The sequence below is a fragment of the Protomyctophum bolini genome, assembly GCF_963924005.1.
Source record: "Protomyctophum bolini genome assembly, chromosome: 6".
NCBI classification, from domain to species: domain Eukaryota; kingdom Metazoa; phylum Chordata; class Actinopteri; order Myctophiformes; family Myctophidae; genus Protomyctophum; species Protomyctophum bolini.
The window spans coordinates 40,708,920-40,723,600 of record NC_137867.1 but is presented as its reverse complement, the minus strand read 5'-3'; the positions used below and the strand labels follow the sequence as shown (position 1 = coordinate 40,723,600).

General features: G+C 46.8%; 2 protein-coding genes across 2 annotated transcripts in view; one reads left to right on the top strand and one right to left on the bottom strand.

Annotated features, from left to right (window-relative positions):
• cacna1ba (calcium channel, voltage-dependent, N type, alpha 1B subunit, a) overlaps positions 1 to 13,626 on the bottom strand; it is a gene marked incomplete at both ends in the record, with an annotated part of 151,419 nt that extends 137,793 nt beyond the window's left edge. Inside the window, 3 exons of the mRNA XM_080765801.1 lie at positions 8,251 to 8,390; positions 10,719 to 10,824; positions 13,343 to 13,626. Of these exons, the coding sequence (XP_080621927.1) occupies positions 8,251 to 8,390; positions 10,719 to 10,824; positions 13,343 to 13,626 (530 nt within the window). The remainder of the gene's footprint in view (positions 1 to 8,250; positions 8,391 to 10,718; positions 10,825 to 13,342) is intronic.
• LOC308317778 (elongation factor Tu, mitochondrial-like) lies at positions 534 to 1,892 on the top strand (the record flags this gene model as incomplete). Its single annotated transcript, XM_080767057.1, has 1 exon — positions 534 to 1,892. The coding sequence occupies one exon, from the start codon at positions 534 to 536 to the stop codon at positions 1,890 to 1,892; it is 1,359 nt and encodes a 452-aa protein (XP_080623183.1).
• Positions 13,627 to 14,681: the final 1,055 nt, after the last annotated feature.

The window sequence follows — 14,681 nt, the reverse complement described above, 5'->3', positions numbered from 1 at the left end:
ATTCTGAAGTTTTCATTATGAATGAAAAAGCCCTCATGTAACCGCAAGCCAGTGATACGTTATAGGTTTTAATTCAAAAGGTTTTTAAATCCATTTGGAAAACTTAACATTTGATTAACATTTAACTTATTATATAGCAACAAGTAGCCTACATATGAATAAATAAACCTTTTTCATATAACATTTTTTATGAAAATATATACCGCATGTTTCAAAAAGTGGGAAAGTATGAGGAATTCAGGGTGATTAGAGGGCGGGGGGGCAGTGTTGTTTTTGGCAGCAAAATTTGATTTTAGTTTTTAAAACTTGAATAGTTTTAATAGTCACATTTTAGTCACCTGGCCAGGCTCTGGATAGGGCTCCTGCCCAGGCTCTGGACATTCTCCATATATGGAGCTGGCATGTTCTGATGTCACAATGCTGTTCTGACATCTGCATATACTCCATATTTGGTCATGCCTGACAAATAACTCCATTATGTAACCGTTTCTGACCGAGGCTAGGTCATTTCATTTTTTTGTCAACAGTTCAAGATGGTGGTGCTGTTGGGTTTGCGTGCGTGTTGCTCTGCTCTCCAGATTTCCTCGCCCAGCCTCCTGCACAGTTCCATCAAACTGTGTGCTGTACCCCTGACATTTACCCATCGGCGGACATTTGCTGCAGAGGCAAAGAAGGCGTATACGAGGGAGAAGCCCCATGTAAATATTGGCACAATAGGCCACGTTGATCATGGCAAGACCACCCTGACAGCAGCCATCACCAAAGTGCTGGCAGAGGCTGGTGGAGCAAGCTTTAAGAAATATGAGGACATTGACAACGCCCCTGAGGAGAAGGCCAGGGGAATAACCATCAATGCCTCGCGTGTGGAGTATTCCACAGCAAACAGGCACTACGCGCACACAGACTGTCCTGGCCATGCCGACTATGTAAAGAACATGATCACAGGCACGGCGCAGATGGACGGCTGCATCCTGGTGGTGGCTGCCAACGACGGACAGATGCTGCAGACACGCGAGCACCTGCTGCTGGCGCGGCAGATCGGTGTGGAGCACGTGGTGGTGTTCATCAACAAGGCCGATGCCGTGGACGACAAGGAGATGCTGGAACTGGTGGAGCTTGAGATCCGTGAGCTGCTCACAGAGTTCGGCTACGATGGCGAGAACACGCCGGTCGTCATCGGCTCCGCCCTCTGCGCCCTGGAGAACAGACAGCCTGACATTGGAGCCAATGCCATACTGAAACTGCTGGAGATCGTGGATAACTATGTTCCCCTTCCCAAGAGAGAGCTGGAAAAGCCTTTCCTGCTGCCCATTAACGGGGTCTACTCAATCCCAGGCAGGGGGACTGTTGTTTCTGGAACATTGGAGAGGGGAGTTATAAAGAAGGGAGATGATTGTGAGTTTGTGGGGCATAATCGTTCCTTCAAGTCTGTGGTCACAGGTGTTGAGATGTTCCACAAGTTTCTGGATCGGGCAGAGGCAGGAGACAACGTGGGCGTTCTGATCCGAGGTCTGAAACGAGAGGACCTAAGGAGAGGCATGGTGATGAGCAAACCGAGCTCCATCAAGCCACACCAGAAGGTCCAGGCACAGGTGTATATTCTGAGTAAGGAAGAAGGAGGCAGACATAAGCCATTTGTCAGCAACTTCATACCCGTTATGTTCTCTCTAACTTGGGACATGTCGGTTAGAGTCACCCTGCCAGCTGATAAGGAGATGGTGATGCCTGGGGAGGACACCTCGTTGAATATGACGCTCCGCCAGCCAATGGTTCTCGAGAAGGGCCAACGGTTCACTCTGCGCGATGGCGGAAAGACCATTGGCACCGGCCTGGTCACGGACATCCTGACCATGACGGCGGAGGACAATCTAGTCAAATTTGGGGGCGTTTAGAGGGCCAGGGTGAGGGAATGTTCGGTGGGGTGGGCTGGCCGGCCCGGCACCACAGCGGTGCCAGAGGGGGCCTAGCACTATATTAAGAAAGATGTGCCCCCTCGCCATTTTCAGATGACCCCTCAGTCATTTCGTCCTGGAGCTGAGCCTGTGGGCTGGGGAGGTGGCAGGAGACTCCTTGTCCTTGGTTGGAATGAGACATGGCAGTACGTAGGTACTGGTAGCCCAGCTCCAGAAAAGCATATGAAAGCAGGGAATCATAGCTTCAAATTGACATATTGGTTGTTCAGTTTGACCCACTAGTTTTGGAGATATGGCTTATAGAGTAATAGAGTTGAGAAAACAGGCTTGAAAGGTTCACTTATGTGGTCTCTAATATTACAGCTACATGTTTAAAGGACAACTTTAGTTTTTTTTCAACCAAGGTTCATGTTTTAGGTTGTTATTAGAGAAAGAAAAAGATAAAGAAAATTATTTCTTTGCTGCTTTCTTTCGTTTTAGTGATTTCAGCTATTTTTGCTTCCCCCCAGTACTCTTCCTTCACATTCAGTATAGATCCTGTGATCTTTTGTGGCCAAATGTAATTTCCTGGGGTCTAGTAGGACTATATATTTATAAAGAAATCACCATAATATTTTGTAAACAAGAAATTATCACATAGTGATATTTGTCAGGTGAAAGAAGCGCTGGTTTATTTATTTAGTAACGAACGCTCCTCTCAACCGGCCGGTCTCAATCATAACATTGCGTTACATAACATTGGCTGTCTCTAAATATAATATCAATATTTATGTTACCGGCTTAATTCCTGTTACCTGTCATGTGACCTGAGTAACCAATGCATGACAGCAGCGTGTGTGGCAGGACTAGGTCTTCTACATTTCATGAGCTGTTACTTAGTCAGGTCTCACCCGACAAAAAAGTAATACATATTTACCCCATGTTTGAATGCCCCCCTGTCAAAAATAGCTAAAATCCCAAAAACGAAAGAAAGCAGCAAATGGAAGAAAAGAAAATAACACTTTTTGAAAGCATTTTTATTATCGCTACCGGTTGTTATTCAAATCTTTTGTCTAGTACTAAAAGCCAAACAAATCTAATAATTATTTCTATGCTTCCAACAACGTTCAGTGCCAAGAACACACTCCACTCCACATCCCCACGACCATCTAAGAAGGATCTCCATTCTCCACGCATGCGGGTAATCATCCCGCTCCAGCTAATGACTAATTGTGATGGCTTTGTGCTCGGCGCATCCTGAAGGAAATGGCCAGTGATTTGTTGTGCACAACGTTTAGCCTGCGTTTGTTTGCATGACGTCGTCACTGTTGGCCCGGAAACAACTGTATATAATAATATTATATATTATTATATACATATTATGTCCAGATACCATTCTCGTCTATTATCCGTTTTAGACTGAGGTCGATAAAAAAAGGCTTCTAAATCCTAACCGTTTGTTTTCTGAAAAAACTCACGTTTCTATGTCAGTGGTACTCAACCTTTTTCATTTCAAGGTCCGCCCACAATTATCTGTAATTGGCCGCTGACCCCCCCCCCCCCCCCCCCATCTCAAAATATGTGGTTCCAGCCAGGGAAGCACAAATTTGAGTTAAAAACGTTCGCTCTGAAAGATTTGCGCCACATTTATGATTTTTTCAAAAATAGCAGATCTACAAGCTCGTAGTGCGACATTCGGTGCCGCGCTATGAGCTTGTAGATCTGCTATTTTTCAACATAATGCTTAAAACACCAAAAGGGGTTCCCGTCCAGAATGGGCTAACCCATTAAGACCTGAGACCATGCATATTCTACGAAATAACAGTTTTCTGAACAACCCTATGTTTCTATAATGAGTGGTGCCCCAACATTGTCACGTCAAAGACCTCAGTGGTGCTCAAACAGTTTCACGTCAAAGACCTCAGTGGTGCTCAAACAGTTTCACGTCAAAGACCTCCAAAATAATATGCTTTGCCGAGCCATGAGGCCTCATGGCTCGTCAAGGCTTTACTTACACACACGTATACGTGTGTGCGTGTGCCTGTGTGTGCATACCGTACGTCTAGTGCCTGCCAGTGATGTCCTGACAATATGTCTCGATCCCTCAGCTTGCTTTAACATGGCAGTGATAAGCACTGGTGTAAAGTAAGTACATAGTAAGTACATAGACTCAAGTACAGTACTTAAGTACAGTACTTAAGTACAGTTCTTTTTTTCTTTTTTTTAAGATATTTTTTGGGGCTTTTTATTGATAGATTGATATGGTGGGGGGGGCACGCGGCAAAGGCCGTCGGGATCGGGAGTCGAACCCGCGGCACACCGCCAGGCCGGCTCAGCAGCCTAGGTGCCCAGACGGTTGAGCTAACCGCCCAGGCCTTAAGTACAGTTCTGAACTTCTGAGGTATATACTTCTACTTCTACCACATCCGAGGAAAATATTGTAAAAATATAGTTTAATTTACTAGTAACTACAGCATTTCTACATTGTACTATTCCTACTTTTTACTCAAGTAAAAACAGTACTTCTTCCAATCACCGTAAGGCGATAAAGCCTCCAGACCGCCACAGTAATGGGCTGCATCATCATCCACCACCCAGCCCTTCAATTAGGGTTATCATGTCAGCCTGGCTGCCTGGCCCCAATTTAATCAGGCCTGCTGGGGCCGCTCCCATCCACGCACGCCACGGTGGAAGTGTCAGACCGACAGACAGCGCTGCTGCTGGAGCGACAACCGTGAGTGCAGGCTCTGACAAGCCGTCGATATCACCCGTCAGCATATCACCCTCCTCCACCCGTCAGCATATCACTCTCCTCCACCCGTCAGCATATCACCCTCCTCCACCTGTCAGCATATCACTCTCCTCCACCCGTCAGCATATCACCCTCCTCCACCCGTCTGCATATCACCCTCCTCCACCCGTCTGCATATCACCCTCCTCCACCTGTCAGCATATCACTCTCCTCCACCCGTCAGCATATCACCCTCCTCCACCCGTCAGCATATTACCCATCTCCACCCGTCTGCATATCACCCTCCTCCACCCGTCAGCATATCACCCTCCTCCACCTGTCAGCATATCACTCTCCTCCACCCGTCAGCATATCACCCTCCTCCACCCGTCTGCATATCACCCTCCTCCACCCGTCTGCATATCACCCTCCTCCACCCGTCAGCATATCACCCTCCTCCACCTGTCAGCATATCACTCTCCTCCACCCGTCTGCATATCACCCTCCTCCACCCGTCTGCATATCACCCTCCTCCACCTGTCAGCATATCACTCTCCTCCACCCGTCAGCATATCACCCTCCTCCACCCGTCAGCATATTACCCATCTCCACCCGTCTGCATATCACCCTCCTCCACCCGTCAGCATATCACCCTCCTCCACCCGTCAGCATATCACCCTCCTCCACCCGTCAGCATATCACCCTCCTCCACCCGTCAGCATATTACCCATCTCCACCCGTCTGCATATCACCCTCCTCCACCCGTCAGCATATCACCCTCCTCCACCCGTCAGCATATCACCCTCCTCCACCCGTCTGCATATCACCCTCCTCCACCCGTCAGCATATCACCCTCCTCCACCCGTCAGCATATCACCCTCCTCCACCCGTCAGCATATCACCCTCCTCCACCCGTCAGCATATTACCCATCTCCACCCGTCTGCATATCACCCTCCTCCACCCGTCAGCATATCACCCTCCTCCACCCGTCTGCATATCACCCTCCTCCACCCGTCAGCATATCACCCTCCTCCACCCGTCTGCATATCACCCTCCTCCACCCGTCTGCATATCACTCTCCTCCACCCGTCTGCATATCACCCTCCTCCACCCGTCTGCATATCACCCTCCTCCACCTGTCAGCATATCACCCTCCTCCACCCGTCTGCATATCACCCTCCTCCACCCGTCTGCATATCACTCTCCTCCACCCGTCTGCATATCACCCTCCTCCACCCGTCAGCATATCACCCTCCTCCACCCGTCTGCATATCACCCTCCTCCACCCGTCTGCATATCACTCTCCTCCACCCGTCTGCATATCACCCTCCTCCACCCGTCTGCATATCACCCTCCTCCACCCGTCTGCATATCACTCTCCTCCACCCGTCTGCATATCACCCTCCTCCACCTGTCAGCATATCACCCTCCTCCACCCGTCTGCATATCACCCTCCTCCACCCGTCAGCATATTACCCATCTCCACCCGTCTGCATATCACCCTCCTCCACCCGTCAGCATATCACCCTCCTCCACCCGTCAGCATATCACCCTCCTCCACCCGTCTGCATATCACCCTCCTCCACCCGTCAGCATATCACCCTCCTCCACCCGTCTGCATATCACCCTCCTCCACCCGTCAGCATATCACCCTCCTCCACCTGTCAGCATATCACCCTCCTCCACCCGTCAGCATATCACCCTCCTCCACCCGTCAGCATATCACCCTCCTCCACCTGTCAGCATATCACCCTCCTCCACCCGTCAGCATATCACTCTCCTCCACCCGTCTGCATATCACCCTCCTCCACCCGTCAGCATATCACCCTCCTCCACCCGTCTGCATATCACCCTCCTCCACCCGTCAGCATATCACCCTCCTCCACCCGTCAGCATATCACCCTCCTCCACCCGTCAACACACACACACTTGTAGATCTACTATTTTTCAACAGCTAAAGTACAACATAATGCTTTAACACCAAAAGGGGTTCCCACCCAAAATGGGCTAAAAGAGCAGCATTGTCTGTGTCAAGTCATCACCCCTCCTTTCCAGTGGAGGAAAGCAACATTTACATTTACTCAACAACAATCTGGTACTGTACCACCCACTTTCAAAACAAAAATGGGTAAATTCTCCTTCTACAGCACTTCCACCCCAGCGTGGAATATGCCCTGACTTTCTGGTACATACTACTTTTACCTTTTTTCTTTTTTTTTTAATACTTTATACTACTCTACTACATCTCAGAGGTAAATATTGTACTTACGTATTTTGACAGCTTTAGTTACTACTAGTTTCAGATTTAGGTTATAATTACAAAACATACTGTACATAAACCACTTGTTAAGCCATATTTTATTTCACAGCCTATATAATAGGTCAGGTCAGCCTATGGCCACAGTTTCATTTGTATTTGTGATGTGAATCAAACTGCATTCTTTAAGCCTGCAGGTTAATTGTCCAGTCAGTGCATCTTTATCACAGAAATGCACGACAGACAGGCGCCAGCAGCTAAACACACTTCAATGCCTTATAGATAGACTGCCCACTCTTCAGAGATGCCCAGATAGACTGCCCTGAGGGCAGTCTGTCTGGACACCTCTGAAGAGAGGGCAGTGCCCTCTCTTCAGAGGTGTCCAGACAGACTGCCCACTCTTCAGAGGCGCCCAGATAGACTGCCCACTCTTCAGAGGCGCCCAGATAGACTGCCCACTCTTCAGAGGTGTCCAGATAGACTGCCCACTCTTCAGAGGTGTCCAGATCATACAATGTTTTAGTTCTTCTCTTCTGGTTACCGCTACTATTACTTAAGTACAAACATCGGGGGACTTCCACCACTAGTCATCACTCCTCCCTCCCCTACGTCCTGCACTCACTCCCATCCCCCCTCTCCTGTGTCTCTCCAGTACCCCCCCCCCCCATCACCACTGTTCCTCAGATTAGTTCCATCCTTGTAAACAACTCAAACAATCCCCCCTCCCCATCACCAGTTCCTGAGATTGAGACAGTGTTAGTTGTTCCATCCTTCTAACAACCTCAAACAATTAACCCCCCTCCATGCACGACGAAGCCAGCTGCAAATTGGAGTGGTAATAATAATAATCCTCTGAGTGGGTTTTTTTTTTAGGACATAAACCAGTAATTTAATGGGGAAAAGACCGTAATTGTTTTCTACACAACGTTGTAATTTTTTCCGATAATATAGCCAACAACAACAACAACACAAACTAACATCCAGTCATCTCTGTTATGCGAGTGGTGCGCTGCACAAAGGCTTCCCTGAATCCCTGCACCTTCAGCATTTGGTTCCCCCGTGCCGTTGTATGTGTATTGTGTAAACACAACACTGAACCTGTTCAAGATGATACTGTTATCAAGAGCCCGTTTATTCAGACCGGGTGAGACTACATTATTGCCATCTGGAATGGGCTGAGCTCTACTGCGCCTTGTTCATTAGCAACCAAACACTCACACACCGGAACGGGCGCGCACGCGCATTGCGCACACGCACACGTACACACACACGTATACACACGTAGTATTTTTCTCTCCTCATTAATCGGTGCTGACCATCAGCCGTGTCAGTTAGCAGCTGTATAAGCCATTAGCGGAGCACTACTCACCCCGTGAGGACCACCACAAAGTCCATTACATTCCAGCCATTACGCAGGTAGGAGCCCTTGTGGAAGGCAAAGCCCAGGGCGATGATCTTGATGCCGGCCTCGAAACAAAATATTCCAATAAAGTAGGGCTCCGTGTCGTCCTGTGGAGAGAGAGAAAAACCCACTGGTTCATTTGTTTTTTTTGTTTCCTATATTTTTTTGTTGTTAATTATTATTATTGTTCTTTCAAAGTAACTTGATGAATAAATAAAAGACAAATCTAAGAAATTCCACAAATTAGAAAACAAATGTTTAAGTAGTAAAATAGCACATCAACGTGGAGCTTCACGCCATGTTGTGGGCTTGTAGATTTTCTAACAGTTTTTTTTCCATACAAGTGTATATTTGTATAGTCTATAAATGTTCTGATGAATTGAAAATGGAGGACCCGTCCCGTATGTACATGCAATAAACAGGTCTTAGTGCTTTTTCTGGTTTTCTCCTCTTAGCAGATTTTGTATTGACCTGTACTTTCTTTGAACTGTGTACCCAATACCCACTACAAACTGTTAATACAATTTTCAATCAATCAATCAATCGCAATTGACTAGCCTTATCATCCTATACTCAGACTGCAGTGACAGTAAAGAGGCAAACTGAACTCCGAACACACCCAATAATGTGGGATAGGTTATCATTTTAGTTTTGTTTTTGTTTGTAGGTTATGTAATTTGCATACCAGGAATATGACACGGCAGCTCTGTGAGAGACAGTGTGTGAATCAGACTGTGAGCTTCTGCCCGTTTGGATCAATGAACCAGGGCAGCTGGGACTAGGCTGCTTTGCCTTGGGGAATAACCTTCATTCTTTAAAAAAAGAAAAAAGAACCCCCCCCCCCCCAAGCTAAAAGCAGTTATTTGAGTGATTGATTGATTGGTTGGCTGAAGGACAGTAGAATTGTGTGCGTGTGTGTGTGTGTGTGTGTGTGTGTGTGTGTGTGTGTGTGTGTGTGTGTGTGTGTGTGTGTGTGTGACGCAGGGTGAATCACAGCCTGCTCTTCAGGGGTCCTGATTAACCTATAGAGCAGAGAGATAGAGGCGAGGGGGGGGTCCAGCCCCCCCATGCAGAATAACAACCTACCTTACATGTTACTCAGGAGATTAAAGTGTCACTACTGTGCTGTGCTGGCACTGGTTAAGGAATAAAATAGTTCAAATCTGCTGTTGGATTAGGATTTGAGAGTATATTTAAAAGCACTGCTTGTCAGAAATGGAGGATTATAAAGAAATGTATAACGACGCCAGGCCCAGGGAATGAATCCCAATGCATTTTTCCCATAGACATTTCAAAAAGTATTTATTTAAAGACCTTTAAAGCGTTGTATGAAGCCAACTCGAGTCATGACAAATCATGACAACAAACACAATATTTTGGACCAAACAAATAATTACAACGAAGAAAAACAACAAAAAAAGTGTTGTAACCTGCCGTTGTCGTCTACTTTCTAATTCTTTGTTTGGCCCAAAACATTGTGTTTATTGTCATGATTTGTCACGACAAGAGTTGGCTTTGTCCGCGGCGTAAACGTCTTTAAATAAATACTTTCTGAAAAGTCTATGGGTCTCTCGTGGGGGCGGGACTGCGACGCTCTATTGGCTTCAGTTGGGTTTCCTACAGGTCCTACAGGGTCTGCATGTGATGTAGCTATACGGTCCATACATTAAGGACGTGTCCTTGACGCTATGGTTATTTTTTCCTCCTTCCAGTGAAATATTTTCTTTTCTGCCTTATGCTATGTGTGGTGCGGCCGTGCGGGGCTCAGTCAGGCACAGTCGAGTCAACAGGCTTGTTGACAGCCTGTGAAGCGAGCGCAGGAAGTTGAAAGTCCCATAGCGTTAAGATCATGTGATGATGTGATGCAAATTCGGCGTAAACCCAGTGTGGTTCTCAACCTTTTTCGGGCCGCGAGGCCCCAAAAGAATCCTATTTGAACTGGGACCCTATGGGAGTGCAACCTACTGTTACATGTCACATAGGGCAGTGGTTCCCAAAGTGGGGTCCGGGGGACCCCGGGGACCCCTATGGGTCCTTGAGAGTTCCAGGGGGTCCCCAGCTAAATGCTAATTACGAACCAAATGGACCCTTACGTGTCTGTAACTCAGAGTGTATAAATGGAACCAATTTGTTCCATTTGTACACTCCCCAGAGTTAAATTAACTGTGATTTTACAACATACATTGGGGGGGTCCCAGAGATAGAAATGGGGGTCCGTAGACTAATGCATGTCAAACTGGGGGGGGGGGGGGGTCCTTGAAATTAAACAGGCTGAGAATCACTGCTAGAGCCGTAAATATCTTCTCTTATGGGGGTCCACGGGGTAATGAGTGTCAATTTGGGGGTCCTTGGCATGAAAAAAGGTCTGGGAACCACTGACCTAGTATAGGGGGGGATGCATCAGTGCAGTGAAGACAGAGGGTACTCATACTCACCAAGCGCTCCGACATGGGGGTCTTGTCGCAGGCTGGCAGGTGCTGCTCCAGGGCCAGCACAATGCAGTTGGCTATGATGGTGGCCAGAATCATGTACTCAAATGGAGTGAGAGGAAGTTAAGGGAGACACGAGTATAATTGACAATAGGATGACTAGGCTGAATATAAGCAGATAACAAAATAGTTACTTAGGAGTATTATCAATACAGTACTAAATGTGCTAAGATCGAAACAATCTAATCCTTATAATAATTCAGAATGTCTGAATGAATGAATTAATGTCACTGACAGCGAATTATCTCATCATTAACTGCACGAATCACTCCCACTTTTCACACAGGCATGGACCATAATCATATGGAGGTCTTAACGGAGCCCTTTTTCCCATTTGACACATTAATGATTAATAATGAATTTATTAGTGAATTAACCTCGCACCCTCACACCTTAGCGACACCTGCATCACAGGCCACCGTTCTCACCGTTACCCCACTGGCATGCTTCCTCTAGCTAGCGCTGCAACACAACAAATTGTGCCCTATACAATTTGGCGCCGCTGACTGTGTGTGTGCGTGTTGCATCCTTTGGTAGTCTTCTCCTGATAAACTACACGGTTTGCACACATCTCACCATGCACCGCGGCGACAGGTAGCCTGTCCACACAATACACATGGACCGCTACTTTGCATTCATATTCATGTCATATTTACAGTACTACGGCCTTCACAGTGTGTGTGTGCGTGTGTGTGTGTGTGTGTGTGTGTGTGTGTGTGTGCCAGGAGGCGGTGTGTGTGTGTGTGTGTGTGTGCGCGCGCGTGAGAGGGACGCTAAAACTGTCAACACTTCTACTAAAGAAAGAGGCAGCGATGGCGAAGTCATATCCATATCCATAAGTCCATATCCATACATTCGGGGACATAAATTGCGCAAAAAACTTCTAAACTTTTAAACCGCAGCAGCTTACTGCATTCTCCTAGCTGTTGCTAAGCTACATTAGCATAGGAACGGAACCAAAACAGTGTTGGGCAATCACCAGGGTTGCCACATTGACTGAGAGGGAAACAAGCAACCAGGTCTATGAAAATGTTAACAGGCCAGAATAAGTCAGAACATCCGAAAATAAATCTACAATAAGCAACAATATAGCCGACTGTCAAACATCATTGTCCAATGTTGTTTCAGAGCAGTGGTTCTCAAACATTTTCATGTCATGGACCACTAATATTCTATATATATATTATATATATATATATTTACTATATATATATTTGCTGTTCATATATTCAGAACGGGTAAGGACTAGTGGAAGAAAGCCACCATAAACAAAGCCCCCCCCCCCCCCCCCCCATTACAAGCACTGATAGGGTCTGCTATATTCTCCCATGAATTAGGCTTCTGCAATAAACAACGTCTTTTTTTTTCCTTTTTTGCAATATGGGGGTGTTCTCTCTGCCCGTAAAATAAATTATTAAGAGTCGGCGGTGATAAAAACAAAGATTGTTGTTTCTCCTTGAAGTGCACTGCTTGTTTATTATAGGACTATCATCGCCCCCCCCCCCTCCCAGGGAAACTGTTCTGTATTAGTAGACAATGTGAAACAGAGGACAACATGCAGCTCTGGCCTAGCTAGGAGCAGCAACAGAACAGACCTTACTGTCTGCACTTATAGGCCATGATTAGTCCGCTTACAGACAAGACTGTGTGTGTGTGTGTGGGGGGGGGGGGGGGTTCTTAGTAATGCTCTGCTAAAGTCAATGGTTGATAAATGTTTGCTCAGCACTGAGTTTAACCAACCAGCAATTATGTAAGTAATGGAGGCCATTACACAACGTAATGTGAATTAATTACTACACCTTGTGGGCATACGTTTAAAAGAAAAAAGGTGGTCCTCACGGTTCACTTCCTCCAAACAAAACAAAACACGATGAGAAAGGGGGGAAAAGTCCCGAATCTGCGTCACAGTGTAGAGGCGAAAACGTGTGCTGATGAGTCAGGACTCATATAGGAGGTGGAACTCAACAGGTGTCATGTCCACTATCGTCCACTGTTGCATGCAGAAACACTCAATATGCATGCCACTATATCCACGTTAACTGAATGACTGGCATCCATATTTAATGCATTGTTTGGTTTGGTTTGGTGTCACACCCACGCACAACAAAAGCAGCTCGCTGACTGATGATGATATCGCTTCTGTTTTGCAGCATGGTGATTTAGCACCATGGACAGCGCCTATATACCGGCGGGCTGAGTAGGCTACGCATCCATCAGTGAACCATAATCGGATAGCACAAGGAAAGAGAGAGCCTATTAAACAACTGCCTTCAAGGGTGAACTTTATACGCAAATAGCAGCAGCAGTGCATAGATAGACTCAACTTAAACTATAAAGAGATTATAAAAAATCATGCATGCCAACAACACACTTCAAAGGGCACCACCCCTGCATGACTGAAAACTATAGCAACTTGTCTTTATAGCGGTTTATGCTTTTAACTATATCATTGCACCAAAACAACACGCCATGCATTGCAATATAAGACAAATTATTAGGTTATCAACTTTAACGTATAGCCTTCTAGGGTAGGCTATAGTCTTGGATAAAGACAGTATAATTAAGGATATGGCCATTCGGTGATCTTTTTGGCATATTTCCGTATGATGTTGTCCTCGCTGAAGATGAACAAGGACCGGTTGACGGTGAGACAGTTCTGTTTGACGGGAATGGGGTTGTAGATGGCCATTGTCCGGGCTCTCTGGGCCATGGTCTGCTTGTACACTCTCTGGCCGGGGGGCGGCGGGCCTCCACCGCCCGCCTGCCGGCTTCCCCCTCTCCCCGCCGGGCCCGGCGGACCGGCGCCTCCGTACCGGCTCGCCGACAGCGGCTCGTTTTGATCGAAGCGAGCCATTTCTTCGTCTGGAATGGAATAGCTGGCGCTGATTTTGCAGCTTTGGAGGAGAAATCAAAACTGACGCTAGAGTACAACGGGTGGAGAAGACGCATCACAACACGCACAGTTGTCCCCGGTGTGTAGCCACGAGTTCCTTTTAGGTGTGCGTAATATATGTCCAAGAAGGGAATATTCATTCAAACATTCACAAAAAAAAAAACATTGGGAGGAAAAAAAATGTGCGTCTGATCTCAGCAGCGTCTGCCTGTTCTCGCCCTTCTCTTGTTCTTCTTCCCCATGCTTTTAATAATTCCCCATATTTCAAAATGATGCGGAATTAGACGACCGATAAAGTTTATATTTCCAAATTCCATGATGCATCATTTTCCTTCCTTATTAGCTTCTTCCATCTGGCTTGGCCGATCACCTCATCATAAATAGAGCTCAGACAGTGCGTTATCCAACAGTCCCACACACACGGCCGGGATGAAGAAATACAAAACAAACTGCGAGTTTAACACATACAAATGTGCAGCAATCTTAAAACCCTTCACGTCACGCAGCAGAGGAGACGATCCGTGCCGTGTGGAGGCTGCTTGGAGAATGAATGAGTGCACATGTAGCAGTCAGCAGCGTTCTGGCAAATGATCCCCGACAGGCGACAACAGATGCAGCATTCTGGCTCCTCCGTCTATGTATCCAATCCTCCTCGACTGATTTAACGATGCGGGTTTGGTTGTTGCACAATCAAAAAGTCTCTCACGATTCAACAAATGGAGAACACACCCCGGCCGTTGTTTTGTTTTTTTTAACCCCCAGTTCTCGGGAGCGTTCAGGAAATCCGCGTTTTTTTGGTAAATCACTGACATGTATTAATGTGAGGCTTTGAGAGCACACTTTCTCCAACAGACACACACAACCCACTATAGTGCTCCTTATGAATCGACCCACGTGACCGAAAAGACGCCAGTCAGTGCTGGCTCCACCTGTGCCGTCCCTGTATCCATAGCATCAGGGAGGAAAAGTGGAGAAAGCTCTCTCCTCCCCCCTTCCTTTCCTCTCTCTCCTCCCCC